The sequence below is a fragment of the Sander lucioperca genome, chromosome 5, assembly GCF_008315115.2.
Source record: "Sander lucioperca isolate FBNREF2018 chromosome 5, SLUC_FBN_1.2, whole genome shotgun sequence".
In the NCBI taxonomy this organism is placed as follows: Eukaryota; Metazoa; Chordata; class Actinopteri; order Perciformes; family Percidae; genus Sander; species Sander lucioperca.
This window is the reverse complement of record NC_050177.1, coordinates 13,566,959-13,582,389: the sequence shown is the minus strand read 5'-3', so window position 1 is coordinate 13,582,389 and position 15,431 is coordinate 13,566,959. Positions and strand designations below refer to the sequence as shown.

The following is a 15,431-nucleotide window of genomic DNA, read 5'->3' as shown; positions in this document are numbered from 1 at the left end:
TACAATGACATTCTCTGTAACGCAAGGGGTTTCCAAGTTCACCCCTAGAGTACCACCACTCTAAAGACCTCAATATATAGTTACTGATATAGCAAATTTCTATTTCTCACCATTTATAAGACTTTACTGCAAACACAGTGAATATACTGTAATTATCTGAGAAAAGTATTCGGGACCTCTGGAACTAAAATCAAACTAAAAACATACACTGGCACTAATGATACAATTTAACATAAAACTATAAACATCCGAGACTGATTCAAAACAGGTTAAAAAGGCACTGTAGTAGAGTTGGAGCATATGCCTGATACAGCTAACATTAGGGTTGTTTGGCTCTGAATTTGTAAAGTCTTATTTTGGGCTGATGACCGGGAAATCAGGTGAAATAAAAACTACTGAATAGAAGGAGGCATCTCATTTATCACAACGACCATTACAGCAGGCTGGTATCACAAACCGCGAAGCAGCTTCAGTTTTAAACCACCGTCGGCGAAATCGACCGGTGGGTCACTGAACGTGAATCGGGAGAGTGAAAGAGGGGGGAGTCCTAAATAAAAATGCTCTGATTGTTTGATACCACATTTCTTAGGACATTTTTAACACACGTCAAAAAGGCGTCTAAACAGTGTTTCATGTGCAAAATGAGAGCAATGGCTGTGAATAGCACAAAAACATATATTTTTAAAACTTTTTCGCAGGAGGGAGCTCTAAATAAAAGCAAATGGGACTATTATGTGTTGACACTCAAATTGCTTATGTAACAAATTTAAGGATCTGTGCGTGTGCCGATAAACTGCCGTGAGGACGGGCTGCGTCTTTTCCAGCCCTTTTTGACCTGAGCAACATTTATTTCATCGCACATCCACATCTGTACAGGGGGGGGGGGTGGCGTCAGAGCTCAGCCAATACTTGCGTTTGCCGGATTCTACATCTCCACGCTCATATTCCGACTCCAGGGGCTGATGGGGGTGGGGGAGGGGGATCTATGTGTAGGAGAGGTGTGACCCGTTAGATATTTGAGAGGTGACGCTGGTACTCCTGCTCATGCTCTGCTCACTGCGCCCTCCTGAGGGTGTCCTCCCCATTGCTTGGGGGCTGTTCTGTACACCTCCACTGCTGCGGGACAGGGCTCCCCCTGCCGACGGGTGGCCCCACGGTGATGGGACCCCACCTCCTTGCATGCCCTGCCCCCAGCCTTGCTGCATAGGTGCCCCTCCCGGACTGGAGTGATAGTTGTGGTGGCTGCCGTGGTGGCTCGCCCCGGCGGCCGAGCCGACGCTGCCCCAGTGGGACCCTGGAGAGCTCCCGGACGGCCGCGGTTGCTGATGGTGACTCCAACTCGCCGGAGCCCCGGGAAAGCTGTGGCTGAGGCCCTCTGGGGAGATGTTTGCTAGCACCATGTTGCTGAAGCCCAGGCGCATACTCTCGGAGTCAAAGGCCTCAACTTCGCGGGCTTGGCGTTCCAGCAGGCTCCGGATTCGCTCCAGGCGTTCATTCTGCAGGGACATCATCTCTTCCTCAATCTACAAAAAAACAAAAAAAAAAAAAACACATGGTAAATAACAATGTTCATATACAGTATATGTGCTTCACAGTAGAGTAGTTCCGATACCAGTACCGGAAATGCCTCTGATGCTGCCTAAAACGCTGGTATGGATATCGGCGAGTACGCAAGTCTACGCATGATCCAATACCACGTAATTTAGCTCGATGGTGTTTTAAGCCCCCAATCTCGATTTCAAGGCAGCGCTGCGACCGTCGAACGTCAAGGCACCTAACCCTAACCATTGCCTAATCCTAGTGCCTTCCATGCAGAGCTGCCTGGAAGACCATGTTGGGGGCTTAAAACAAACACCCGTAATTTAGCCCTGAAAAAAAATATACTTTAAAAGTTGTTTATACAAGTTCTTTTTCCGTTGAGACTGACTGTCAAACTAGATAATAAAAGAAAGTTCTATGGCATTCATTCTCTGTATATATTTGTTCATGTTTTACAAAGGGTTTAACCTGAGCCAGGCCGTACAACAATGTCATGCAATGCATACCGTGATATCACATCCATACAGGGTTAGTAGTATACAGCTGTTAAAAATAAGAATAATATATACATTTTAATCCCGCTGGTATCTGATCGGTACTCAGTATCGGCCGATACGCAAGTTCAGGTATCGAAATCGGAAAACCTCTCTACTTCACAGTGCACATGATAAAATGAAGGATGGCTGAATTCCATTTAGTGGCTTCAGTTTCAGGGTCCCTGGTATTGGGCATGGCGTTTCACAGTCACGACTTACTGGGACACTTGAATAGGACAGAGCCATCGTTAATGTTACCAGTAAACACCGGTGCTTGCAAGGAGAATGGAGACCAATATAAATCTCCACGTGACAATCATTTCTAGAGGAGAACCTTCTGTTCCAGCAGGGCCCTTCGGAGTGACACCCTCTGCTCCAGGTCCTTCCTCTCACGCTCGTGCTGGGCATCGGTCTGCATTTTGATCTTGCTCTGGTAGGCGTTGAGAAGCTCCAGCTCCTGCTGTAGCTGCATTCGTAGGCCTTGGCACTGAGCCTCCTGCGTCTCATCCAGACGAAGCTAGGGGACAGACAGATCAGGATCAGGATCCAACAAGTAAAACATATAAACAACCATAACTGATTTGGACAAAATGTAAAAAAATAAATAAATAAATAAATAAATAAATAAATCGGGTTGCAACTTCATGGTTTTATTTTACAACTTTTCTACATTCCTGGCATTCCCAGACTCACCGCCTGAGTGGAAAGCATCTCATTGATGGAGTGGTCATACTGCTCTGCCAAGATGGCGAGTTTGCGGTGCTGCTCCTGCTTCAGCCGTTTAAGGACAGCCTTGTGCTCGGACTTTGGTGTGGTCTCCAACAGATGGTTCCTCAGTGCTTTGTACTGCCTGGTCTGGATCTTACACGTGTCCTGGAACTGCTTCTTGATCTGTAGCTCTTTGGACTAGGTTATGGAGAAAAAAAGAAATTATACAATTATGTATTTCTATAATTGAAAAGCAAACGTTAAAAAAGGCAGGGTTGGTAAAGTTGAAAAGCTAGCAAGATTTGAAAGCAGCATCTCCTCGGGGCTCCGTGTAACCCCCCCCCCCCCGTGCCCTTCGGGGCTCCGCCCCACACACAGGCGTGCACACGTGTCGCTGCTTCAGAGCAGAAAGAAGAAATAGACCTTTTTCACGGCGGACATGTTGACATGTCATAGTAGGAAAAGCACAGGTGTATTAAAAAACATTAATGATGGCTGCATTCCACTTAGGAGAGGCCCTGGTGTTGTGCATGCTGACTCACTGAAATAGCTTACTGGGACACTTCATGGAATTGAGCCATTGTTAAGGTTATCAATTTCAGCTGTGCTTTTCCTACTATGACAAGTCAAAATGTCTGCTCTGAAAAAGGTCCATTTAACTTCACGTCTCATTCACAGGCAAGCTAACACCTAATATTATCATACCAAATGTTTAAAACAAACATGACTACTGTTAGCAATGCGGAGACGACGCGCATTGACCTCAGGCTCGTACACGGGAGGGGAAAGGAGGCACTTCATTGATTCTTTCCAAGTGGACTGCGAGGCAGTGATTGGTGGGCTTTCGCTCCTTTTTCAAAGCCCTTTGTGTGTGAAGACCATTTCAAACAATATATAAAAAGTGTATATTGGAAATAGTTACGAACCTTGCTTTTAAGCCAATACAGAAAACATGAATGATCATTACATTAGGTCTGTACAATCTTAATAGTTTTGGGGCTTGAGACCAAGCAAGTAGAACAGGAAAACCAGAATACACGGATAAGGCAACATGGGTCTAGCCTGACTCCGCCCTCCTACGTACTGCCGCTCAATTTGACTTTTCCTTCAGTACTCGGTCTGGGTTTGTGGTATAGTCTTGGGTTTTCTCCGGCCAAATATTTGGCAGCCCAACCAGCGAACAGAGGGAGTGGCTGAGAACAATGACGTTGAGGCCGTGACGTGCGCTAGTTTGAGCTGTAGTTCCGTAATGGCGGCGGAGAAAGATGCGGCCCTTTGTGGCAACGCTGCCGAATATCCAGAAGTTAAAGCCCGAGCAAGAACAATCTTTGCTGAGTTGTGTTGGGGGCCATGATGTCGTGGCTAAGCCGATAGTTGTTGTCGTCTCCCCTCTTGTTAGCCTGGTCCTACCAGACAGTACGTAGGAGGGCGGAGCCAGGCTACCAGAGTGGCTCTGGGCAGATCCAATAGTTTTAAACTTCAACAGAGTCCCCGCCTTCAAGGAAGTTAACACTTGTCAATGGAGAGAGGCCAGACTCTCTGTACAAACGAAATGTACCAGAGTCTGGTAGGACCAGGCTAACATGGGTCAGCTTCTATTCACAATTCCATTTTAAAACCGTTTGCCTAACCAAAGAGAAGGAACAAGCGACACACTCATTACTCCGATGCAGTCCTTGTACTCTAAATTCTATGGATCAGTGTTTCAGCGCATCTTGACTTATTCAAGAAGACCCTACAAGTACCCAGAGCAACATTTCATTATTATTGAAAAAAGAGAGTATCTATTGAATATTCAATGAACGTGCATGCTCACAAGCCGAGTTCTCACCTTGAGGCTCTTGGGCTGCTGGCGAACCTCCATGACGTGTTTGCGTCGAAGTTCCCGCTCCCTCCTCTTGTTGTACTCCTGCTGATTGGTGAGCTCCGTCTGGTGCTGCAGACGGATGAGCTCCGCCCTCGTCTTTTGGATGGTGTTGACCTGGCGGAACTCCAGCTCCTGCATGGACTCGTGGTGCCGGAGAAGCATGGCGTGTTCCAAGTCCTTCTGGGTCTGACGCTTGTTCAGCTCCTAATTGTGTGCACGTGGAGAGACAAACAACCAAAGAGATGAGACGGTCACGCTCCAAAGATAACTCAATTTTAGTTTGTTAATCAATTCACTAATGTTTGGAAGATTTGAGAGAGAGACCCAGCGGTACAATGGAAGAGACAGAGCGCTGACCTCACGCACTAAGTCCTGTTCAATATTGTGGCGGGCGATCAAGATCCTCCGTTTGAACCTGCGGCACTCCAGGTCCAGATACTGCCTCTGTCTGCGCTGCAAGTTGGCCTCTTCCTCAGCTTGGAAGTGTTGGAAGTTCTCCTTCTGCTTGGACAACCACTCCTGCTTTTCCTTCTTGGGTGTTGACTGGTTTTCGTTCAACTCCTAAAAACGGAAGAAAGATTGCAGGTCACTTCTAAAACAGACTTCCATGGTGCTGACTGATGTCCATTTGCTGATAGTAAGTAAAGTGAATGTTTTAGAGACTAATGTATGGGGCAAGAAGGAGTGGATCTCCCTACCTCCTTGAGTTGTTCCTTGCGAAGTTTGTACTCCCGTTTCTGGGATTCAAGGAAGCTGTTGAGCTCTTTCTTCTGCTGACTCTGAATGTGTTGTTGGAACTTCTTCTCATCGTTGGAAAAGGTTTTCGCCTAATGGAGAAATGCGCATCGTAATCAGTTTACTCTACGCGTTTTGGAAAATCTTAAGTGAACACAGAAATGAGCTGAAAGCGTACGTCTTTCTCCATGGACGCCTGGTGCTTCTTGATCAGTTTCTCCATCTCCTGGGCAAAGCTATTCCTCTGGTTCTCCAGCTCCTTGTCCAGGCGGAGTCGGTGCTCATCCATCTCAGCCTTCAGCTTGTTTTCCAGAGCCATCAGCTGTTTCTGGTGCTGCCGCCTCATGCGCTTGTAGCCCAATATCTGCTCCCTTAACTCAGAATCCTGCTCGTGCTCCTTAATCTGGCGAGTGAGCTGGAAGACACAAGACCCGGATTCCCTTTACATGTTGTTTTGGTCGGTAAGAACAAGTTTTTGAGACAACGATATGTGTGTGTGAGGCTAACGTGTCTCACGTATGAGTGAGGTTTTTTAAGACAATATGGAGGAAATGGACAATTATCTTTTAAAGTGCATATCCAAGGGCATAAATGTTTCAAGCTGGATCAAGTACTGCTTTCTAGCCTTAAAAGCAAAAGCATCAGTGATCACAAAGACAATTCGTCAAAAGATTTTTGCCTTTGAACAACCCATGGATGTCCAGCAGCTACACACAGTCATTTTATCCATCTTCTTATTTGATCTGCAAATACAATTAACTGTGTTATTACCACTGAGGCTGTGCGTATAGTAGCAAAGTGTTCGCGGTTCCGTTTTGGCCGCGGAGTGTGTGCAGGCGGGGACTGTGGCTCAGTTGGCCGGGTGTTGGGCTCTGACTCGTCTTTATACGCCTCCTCCTCCTAAAACACAGGCAAACATGCACCCAACATGTAAACATTAAAATGATGTCTCTCATGCTGTATTTAAAATGAATAAATAGGATCATATAATAATAATAATAACAAATTAATATAATAAATTTCAGATCAGACTGGAACCTGAACATCATACCGGTTTGAGGTGTATCACAGAGCTGTTGGACATGACTGTGTGGTCTCCCTCAATGTCCACTTCACTCTTGTCATCGCCGGCATCAGTTAGACTGTTGACAGAGCTGCTCTGTGAACTGGCACTGATTGACATACTGGGTATGGATTGGTTGCTCCCAACGCTGTTCACTGTACCCGTCCGACCCACGCTGTGTTCTGGCTCCTAAAAATATCAAAACACACGGCAGACAGTAACAAGGTTACAACAAAGCTCTCTAATAACATAGAATGACACAGTGGGCCCCGTCTTGCTCCCGGCGCAGCGCAAAGCCTGACGCAAGTGTCTTTGCTAGTTTAAGACCGACGCAGTTGTCAATTTCCCGTCCAGCGCCCGCGTCGTTTGAATAGCAAATGCACCTGCGACCATCTTTGCGGCCATCTTTGCGCCCATAGGCGTGCTGGTCTCACAGGGAGGTGTGTTCAGGTGCATTCTTGGCGTATTGCTATCTTGACGCAGCGGGAAGTGATCGCGCCGTTGACCAACAAAAACCTGGTCTAAAGTCAATAGCATTTCATTGTTATTTTAACTCCTAGGCTTATGCACGGCGCGCGCACACCATGCTTGTTACACACACAGGGAAGCGCAGCGGCACACACACATGCAAAAGATTACAAATAAAAATATTACGGTGCAAATCCGCCATCATAATAGCAATGCGCCATGGTCCAAACGTGCCTGGCTTTTAAAGAGAATGGGGGTTGACACTGATTGGTTTATTGCATGTTACGTCCCAAAACACACCTATGAATTAATGAAGACACTAAGTACAACCCTTTTGAACCATGCCTTTTTTCCACTGTCAAACTAGCAAAAGTGGATTTGGACACGCCCTAAACGCACCTGCGCCACGCGCTTCACGCCATGCGCTTAGATGGTTAAAATAGGGCCCCAATACTAGAATATACAACATCCCTACACTGGACATGACAGAGATGACACAAAAAAGAAAGAAAAGAAACCCAGCCTAGCAGAAGTTCAAAACAGTCCCATCACAGACCTCCTCTTCATCTTGGGCCTCGGTTGAGGGGCCATTATGGGCTTCCTGAAACAAGAGCTTCTTCATTTTGCGATACTGAAGATTGTCAAGCTCCCGCACTGCATCCTTAGTCCGACTGATCAGGTCTATTAGAACTGACTCTGGTCGCTCACGCTGGACAAATGCATGCTAGAGGAAGAACACAGAAAAGACCTCTTGCATTAAAGTCATGACTTCTAACATGGCTATATGTGTGTGTGTGTGTGTGTGTGTGTGTGTGTGTGTGTGTGTGTGTGTGTGTGTATATATATATTATATATATATATATATATATATATATATATATATATATATATATATATATATATATATATATTTATTTTCTTACCTTTAAAAGCTCCTCAGAGTTCGGCCTATCCTGGGGAAATTTCTGAAGGCAAGAATCTACAAAGTTTCGGAAATAATCCGTCCTAAAGTTGAGAGACGGAAAGTGGAAAACGGATCAAATTATTGTACGGACTCAAGTTTGTTTAAGAAACAATACACCAGCTCTTATTAATGTAATTCTAAACTCACCATTCACTAGACTGCAGCATGGGGCTCTCATTCTGTGCTATATGGTATAAGGCACTCATTGCATTCATGTTGAACAGTGGAGGCTTCCTCTCAGCTACAGACCAAGTAGCGGGTTACATCACGGAGTCAGATGTTGCGACGAAAAAATTAATTATGAGAGAAAGAAAAAGCTACGTCATTCAAGTATTGACTGAATAAGTGAGCAAAAGTACTGCTTGCAATGAGAGGTTAGTAAAAGGGTTTAAAAAAAATGATGTGGATGCAAGCACTGTAACAACAAATGTATATATATATATATATATATATAACAGGGACCGTACCTAATTCAATGCAGGTTATTCCCAAAGACCAAATGTCCACCTTTCCATCATACTGGCCCTCATCCATAGCTAAAATTACTTCTGGGGCCATCCTGAGAAAACAAACACATTCAGCACAATAAAGAAATATGACAGTGAATAACAATTTAATGGGGAATTTGCTCTAACAGAAAACTTGAATAGTAATGTTTTGTAGCGCACCAATATGGAGTCCCAACAAAGGAGTTGGCAGGACAGGCGATGGAGGCAGAACCAAAATCTGCTAGTTTGACCTGCCCCGGCTCCGTCAGCAAGACGTTCCCCGCCTTGATATCTCTGTCAAACACACAAGAGGAAATGATTCCAGCTCCACACAGACAGACAGACAGACGCCTGGAACACACAAGCAGTGTCCAGCATGCTCTCCCAAACACTCACCGGTGAATCATGTTGTGGGAGTGAAGATAAGCCAACCCTTGAAGAGCACCATGGGTAATTGCAGCTATTTCAACTTCTTGCAGAGGTTTCTTGTGAACTGGAAGGGATACATTACAGTCAGCGGTGTAAATCGCAAAGAGGTGACAAGGACAAACTTGTTAAGCGAGACTACCGTTTCCGTTTGTAGTCACGCAGCCTCGTGCAATGATCAGGACTCCAAAAAAAAAAGCTTTTCAACTCACCTTCTAACAAATCGGAAGCAGAGCCCAGACAATACTCCATTACCAGCTGCAATGAAATAAAGAGTTTTGTGTGAAATTGTTTTTTTCCAATCAGTGGGTAGTACATTTTAGTCATCATCACTGACTCGTGTGTAGAATCGTACCCAGGCGGTGTGCTCTCGCAGGTAACATCCTTTGTACTCTATGCTGTTTGGGTGTTGTATTCTCTGCAGGAATTTCACCTCTTTGATTATGTCTTGCCATTTCTGTGAAAATAGTAAAAAATTAGAGGACAGCAACAACAACAACAACAATTGCCTGTTAACAGGAGACAGGCTAGTGAAAGCCACCATACCTCAGTGGACTGCTTTCCACTGTATGACATCTTCTTGATGGCCACCACCTCATTTGTCCGCACATCCCGTGCCTGAATGATAAGCACATCACATATTGGAGCGATTCTCATCTTTACTTCATAACTTTACCACTGGTATAAGGTTTGGTTTGGTTCAGTTACTTAAAGTGCTCATATTATGCTCATTTTCAGGTTCATAATTGTATTTAGAGGTTGTACCAGAATAGGTTTACAAAGTTTAATTTTCAAAAAACACCATTTTTTTGTTGTACTGCACACTGCTGCAGCTCCTCTTTTCACCCTGTGTGTTGAGCTCTCTGTTTTAGCTACAGACTCAGACATCTCACTTCTGTTCCATCTTTGTTGGGAGTCGCACATGTGCAGTAGCTAGGTAAGGACTACTAGCCAGTCAGAAGCAGAGTATGAGGGAGTGCCAGGCTAGCAGCTAGGCGAGCATTATACCGTGTGTTACAAAGTGACGCACGTTGGTCACGGAAGTAAAGGCTGGACTACAATAGAGCTGTTTGGAGCAGTTTGTGAACAGTGTTTTCTGTTGGAGATGGTAAGTCCCTTTGGGGTGGACTTTGGGCTTTTTCACTTTGTAAACCTATAACGTGCACAAAAAAAGATATATAACACAATAAAGGAAAGGGGAAAAGCCAAAAAGCATAATATGAGCACAGTAGAAGTACCAGCTGTATTTTCAGATACCCATGCTACCTATTCATTTTGTCATGTAATATTTGTCTGTGAATCATAAATTATTTATCGATTAAATCGACAATCACTGTATGTGACCTCATCATGACACACGCAATCTGTATTAGAGACTCAACTACATGATCCACATTCACATTCAGTGTAGCTGTTGGGGCAATGTGGCATTTTATAACAACAAATTGGGACTTGTGATACAATTCCCTGCGTAAGCTTACTGACATAAGCAATGAATGCTTCTAGCTGCTTGGGTATAATATCCACATGGCATAGACTATATAACCCATCTTAGCTAACATGTTGTGCAAAAACCTGCTCAATAATAGGCTGGAGTGCCACTAAAAAACGGTTGTGCATTTTAAGGATCATTATGAAATATTTGAAAGCATCTAAAAGGCCTTTTTGGTTGATCGAAAAATGCTCTCCCATTGCTGAATACTGAAATAAAACCGAACAATTTACCAATGTCATCCAAATGGCCTTCGAGCACATTCTGAATAGACTTGCAGGCTGACACACTCATGCTGCACTTTTTGCTTTTTCTCTTTGTTAGCAGTTTACTATGAGACATGTTTTTCCTAATTTTCCAAAAAGGCAGCATTCATTTAATCAACCGCAACAATGATCTTGAGGTAAAAAAATTTAATTGTGCCATTCATGTTACACAGTGCACTTGTATATATTATATTAGCTGAGCCAGGCTTAACATTTTTATGCTCTGACAACATTTTATTTTTTTTGGGCCAGATCCCCGATGTGTCCCAATGTGCCCACACAGTGACTTTTTTTTTTTGACGCGGTTCTGAAGTCAGACTGAACACGGCCTAGGGCTCGGACCAAAGCCTGATATTGCGAAATACTCACAAAATATACGGCACCAAAGCTGCCATGTCCAATCTCACGCAGATCTGAGTAGAGCTTTTCTGGGTCCTCCTTGAAGAAGAGCTCAGCAATTTCGGGGTCCTTCAGGCTCCCCGCCCGACTGCTGTTGGGCATAATGGGGAGTTGGGTGGGGGTGGGGGACAATGCCGCTGCCGCCAGGAACTATCTGGGTCTGCGACAGCGACTTGAAAGCCCCCACCGATGGCTCATCTGCAGGACAGTGGTCTCATATGTGTTCAGAGCTGAAAGTACAAGGAAAAACAGGAATGAGTACACTTAAAAAAAAAAACAGCAGCAGCAGCAGAGGGGTTTAACCCAATGTATTCATGTGTCCCCCAGTATAAATTACAGGGCTTCATTTTTAATACTGAATGGACAGCAGAGAAGTACAACATGATCCAAAAAGTGGTTTAAAAAGTTAATTAGGATATTTTGAGGAAATATACACATTCTGTACCCATGTAAAGTAACCTATTAGTAAGGTAATGTTGCACTATATTAATAATGCTATATGTTACAGTGAGAGGCAACTTGAAGCAAGTAGTAGTAGTAGTAAATAACTTTATTGTCCCCATGGGGCAGTTGGGTTTGCGGCACAATCGCAAGGCACTTTATGACAAGACATCAGACATATGACACAAACAAATAGTCCTTACATCAGACACAGACAGACATAACATGAAAAATATACATCACACACTACAATTCACTATACACCCTTGGGTATGATCAGGCCAGCTGGACGACTAGCTTATTTTGAATGATTTAAGGCTTTTATGGCTTGTGGTACGAAAGAGAATTTGGATCTGTTCTTGTCAAACAATCACACAGCTCTCTAGCTGTCCATACGTGCTATAGCAGAGCCTATATACCTGAGCGAGAGAAGGCCGCGCAAAACATGCGATGAACCATGACGTCAGGTGCAAATGTAGAGAACGGCAAGTCGGAAATCCTGAGGTAGCAGGAGAAAAGTCTCCTGTTTCCATAGTAACAGCAAGCACGGTAAGGAAAACGGTGGGCTGTGTCCGGATCAACTCTCCTCACACCGTCAGCGACTGGTATGTAGGCAGGGAGACGTGAGGAGGATACAACGAACCATCTCGCAGCTGACTATTTCCAGCTCGAAAACAAAGAAACCAACTTCGACAACACGCTGCTGCTTCACTGTGAGATAGACGCCGGAACTGAAACAAAGCATTCCAGTGATGGGACTACTTGTTAAACCTGTAAGTACTCGGTGAACATACATTCTCAAACATACCAAACATTGTCCATATAACCGTCCTACAAGTGATTAAAAGGATCAGTTCGTCAAACATCACAAAACGCCTATTCCCAATTATCTATAGTGGTTACCAAACAGATGAATAATTTGTTTGTGGTGCTCAGTGTTGAAAAAAATTAAAAAAGCTTTTCTAAAAATAAGACGTCCTAGGTACGCTGTATAATCATCATCAATCATCCATACTGAAAAGAGTTGTGAACAGTTTTCTTCTTCTGAATGTGAAAAATACTGAAAATATATATTTTTTTAAACTGTCCGCGTGACTAGAAACAGAGACGTGGGATAATGTGTTTTAGACAAAGTCATCCTTTAAAATTACAGAAATGGACAGAATATAGCATAGGTCCACAACTCCACTGCCAGGCTTCATTTTTAACTATTTGCCGCCTATTAAATAGTTTGTTATACAGCTTCACTCGCTGCTGTAACACAGATGTAGACTGTAAAAAGATCACTGAGGAAAGTTTACTGAGTCTGTGAGGCTCAGATGATCAGCTGCAAACAGATGCAGAGCTGACGCTAGAGTCACAAGACTTCTTTCCCAGGGCTGGGAGAAACAGCCCCCAGTTCAAGCAGACATCTTTTGTCTCACAACACTGAACAACTCACTATTCCACACAGATGCAGCCACAGCCCTGAAATAAAGCCTCATTACCATGTGGGACTGTGCCTCTTTATTGCCATTGTTCTCTTTACTACATTGTTGCTCATGAATGAGCTTTGTTGTCATATCTCATGATGGAATTTTCAAATGTGGACACGTGAGACCAAAAGTAGTGAGTGATGATAACTGATACCTTCATCACACACACACACACACACACACACACACACACACAAGAATGCAGCAGGACAGGACAACAAAGCTGGAGGGCTGGAATTCCCAATGTATGCCCTCACTGGGCTGCATTTCTCAGCATTTCCTGTTCGCACAGCTATAGGGAGCTAGGAAGGGGCCCTGGTGAGCATTTTGACTAGTGATTATCCGTCTGCCTTGTCTTAACAGCGAGGGCATGCTTACAGACCTGCGTTGCAAATGCAGAGTGAAAGACAGTTTTTGAAGCTTTCATACCATACAGTTAATTTACCTTGACAAAATGCAACTGCCATCACTTCTTAGAAATCAGTAACGTTTACACGGTTTAAACTCATCAGTAACGTCGGTCAGTTAAGTCATTTCCTTATGGCACTCCAATCCATAGCACAAACAACACATAATCCAATAGTGTCAATCACCAGTGTTTCCTTTATCTGTATGTCAAAGAGCATAAACCAAAGACGTATGTTTATGCACAGGCCTAAATCGTTGTACATTAATGGAGTAAGATGGCAATTGGGCCTAATCAGAGTTTGTCTGTTGGGATAGACAGACACTTGTACAGTAGTGTTATTGCTCTGGACATTTTAAACTATCAAATGACCAATGTTTACCTAAACCCTATCATATACGAGTTAAACTAGCTAGTAGCCCAGCCTTAACCCTACCTGCTGCGTTATATCATCTACCTGTGGCTTGGTATTACCTCACTGGAGTTGCAACACAAGTGGAATTAGAGAAAGCACTTAGTGGGATTTTCTGAAAGTTGTCACTTTCCAACAGCTGTTTCAAGTAAATCAAACTAACAAAGTCTGAAACGTAAAGACCCGCACTGCACTCACAAGCGTGCGCAAACAAATCATTCAGGAGCTCCTAAACCAGCCAACGTTGACTGTAACGTTCATGTTAGCTACACACCAAACTTAACGTTAGCTAAGTTACGTGTCATATGATCAAACAATCCAAGCAATATTCGCGACGTGTTCACAACGTCAACAGTTGAGTAACTACTCGAATGGTGTGGAATTAAAATCAACTTCAAGAGTCATTTACCAGAAATGACTAAATTAGCACGCTAACCTATGTGATGTTTGCTAAGTTAGCTTAGCCAGTTAGCTAGCCGAAACTCACCCTCTCCTGACAGGCCAGGTTTCAGCACTGTAGAGAATGTCGTGTAATTCAAAACACTTTGGGACTATAAAGTATTCTTCCCGTTTCATCCCCGGCGCAGTAATTTCGTACGCTAAATCCTTGTGGTTCGTGACGCTGTCAGTCGATTATAACATGCACATTTATGAATTATTGTAGGTTAAAATCCCCACCCTCGAAGTATCTGGGGTGCCAGAATAGTCGAATCCCACTCCCAGCCCAGCTCCAAAGATGGCTGCCGAGCGCTCCACCGCCGCCTCCCTTCGTGAAAATGCGTTGTGGAGAATGTGAGGGAAGTTCAAACACCTCCCAAACACCCAGAAACAAGCGGCGATGGTATACGCAGTGTCGAAAAACAGGGGGTTTCACCTAGCACACTGGCATGTTTACTAGTTACTAGTAGCTAGCTGTTTAGTTAAACTGTAACTCTGCCTGACTGTCCGTCTTCCTTCGACATACTGCAAACAGCAGTTCCGCCCTGCCTGTTGTAGTTGCAGTAAACTTTCTCTGACCCAAAATCATCCAGAGGCGGAGACATAAAGAAAACACTCGATCGGCCTATGATATACAGTGGAGTAAATAGGCTACTCTTCTATTACATTTTTTTTTATTCATTTGTGGTTATTTCCTCATATTTGTTTCTGACTAATGGAATAGATAGGTCATATAAAATATATTAATTTAACTGCAATAGACAATGCCGATATTTGAAAAGTAGAATTGATTTTGATTGTTAGGGTTTATCACATATTGTAAAGTATTCATACTAGAGACCTACTGTAGTGAGTCTGTTTAATGTGCATGACATAAGAGCAGTCTATGCATAAAAGAGTTAAGTTAGCAAGTCAGCAAAATTAGTTTTTCTCTTCTGGCTTCTGGAGAGCATGGACATGGTCAGTATATTTCATGGCAGTCTGCCAATTACAGTCTTTTATATTATTGTTATTGTATTGGTTATTTTTTTTATGTACAAGTGGAAAGTTGTTGGCTTTATGGGGGCACCAAAACATAATATAACACCTAGTACATGGCTTCGTAGGAACCCTCCAGAAAGCAGGTACTTTCCACATTTTCTAGTGTAGACATTCAATCTATCAAACCGTTGAGATGACTTTTTTTCAAATGCTGCCACCCTAGCCATCTCACAAGCCCACTCTTGGGTTGACTGCACCCCTTCATTCCTCCATCGTCAAAGAATCTGTCTGGCTATCATTAAACTAGTTTAGATCCAGGTTCTTATG

The 15,431-nt window shown here is 43.7% G+C and overlaps 1 protein-coding gene and 1 long non-coding RNA gene across 5 annotated transcripts in view; both read right to left on the bottom strand.

Moving 5' to 3' along the window:
• The window catches only part of LOC118494996, a 16,638-nt gene extending 2,475 nt beyond the window's left edge, over positions 1–14,163 (bottom strand). The window contains exon 1 of the long non-coding RNA XR_004897283.1: positions 13,033–14,163. This is a non-coding gene — a long non-coding RNA (uncharacterized LOC118494996). The remainder of the gene's footprint in view (positions 1–13,032) is intronic.
• taok1a (TAO kinase 1a) overlaps positions 1–14,654 on the bottom strand; it is a 16,235-nt gene extending 1,581 nt beyond the window's left edge. The window contains exons 1-21 of one of the 4 annotated variants that reach the window (XR_004897282.1): positions 14,173–14,653; positions 10,922–11,181; positions 9,341–9,412; positions 9,150–9,251; positions 9,007–9,052; positions 8,765–8,861; positions 8,549–8,662; positions 8,348–8,439; positions 8,028–8,121; positions 7,840–7,921; positions 7,473–7,640; positions 6,437–6,637; positions 6,157–6,285; positions 5,564–5,800; positions 5,349–5,477; positions 5,008–5,211; positions 4,615–4,854; positions 2,769–2,981; positions 2,410–2,592; positions 916–1,523; positions 1–882 (exon numbers count right to left, since the gene is read on the bottom strand). The exon at positions 1–882 is cut by the window's left edge and continues 1,581 nt beyond it. Coding sequence is in view for 3 of the 4 variants with exons in the window: in XM_031286969.2 (XP_031142829.1) it covers positions 984–1,523; positions 2,410–2,592; positions 2,769–2,981; positions 4,615–4,854; positions 5,008–5,211; positions 5,349–5,477; positions 5,564–5,800; positions 6,157–6,285; positions 6,437–6,637; positions 7,473–7,640; positions 7,840–7,921; positions 8,028–8,121; positions 8,348–8,439; positions 8,549–8,662; positions 8,765–8,861; positions 9,007–9,052; positions 9,150–9,251; positions 9,341–9,412; positions 10,922–11,053 (3,075 nt within the window). In the remaining variant the exon portion in view is untranslated. Of the gene's footprint in view, positions 1,524–2,409; positions 2,593–2,768; positions 2,982–4,614; positions 4,855–5,007; positions 5,212–5,348; positions 5,478–5,563; positions 5,801–6,156; positions 6,286–6,436; positions 6,638–7,472; positions 7,641–7,839; positions 7,922–8,027; positions 8,122–8,347; positions 8,440–8,548; positions 8,663–8,764; positions 8,862–9,006; positions 9,053–9,149; positions 9,252–9,340; positions 9,413–10,921; positions 11,182–14,172 lie in introns of all 4 variants that reach the window. The other 3 variants (XM_031286972.2, XM_031286969.2, XM_031286970.2) reach the window with 3 other exon arrangements.
• Between the last annotated feature and the right edge of the window lie 777 nt (positions 14,655–15,431).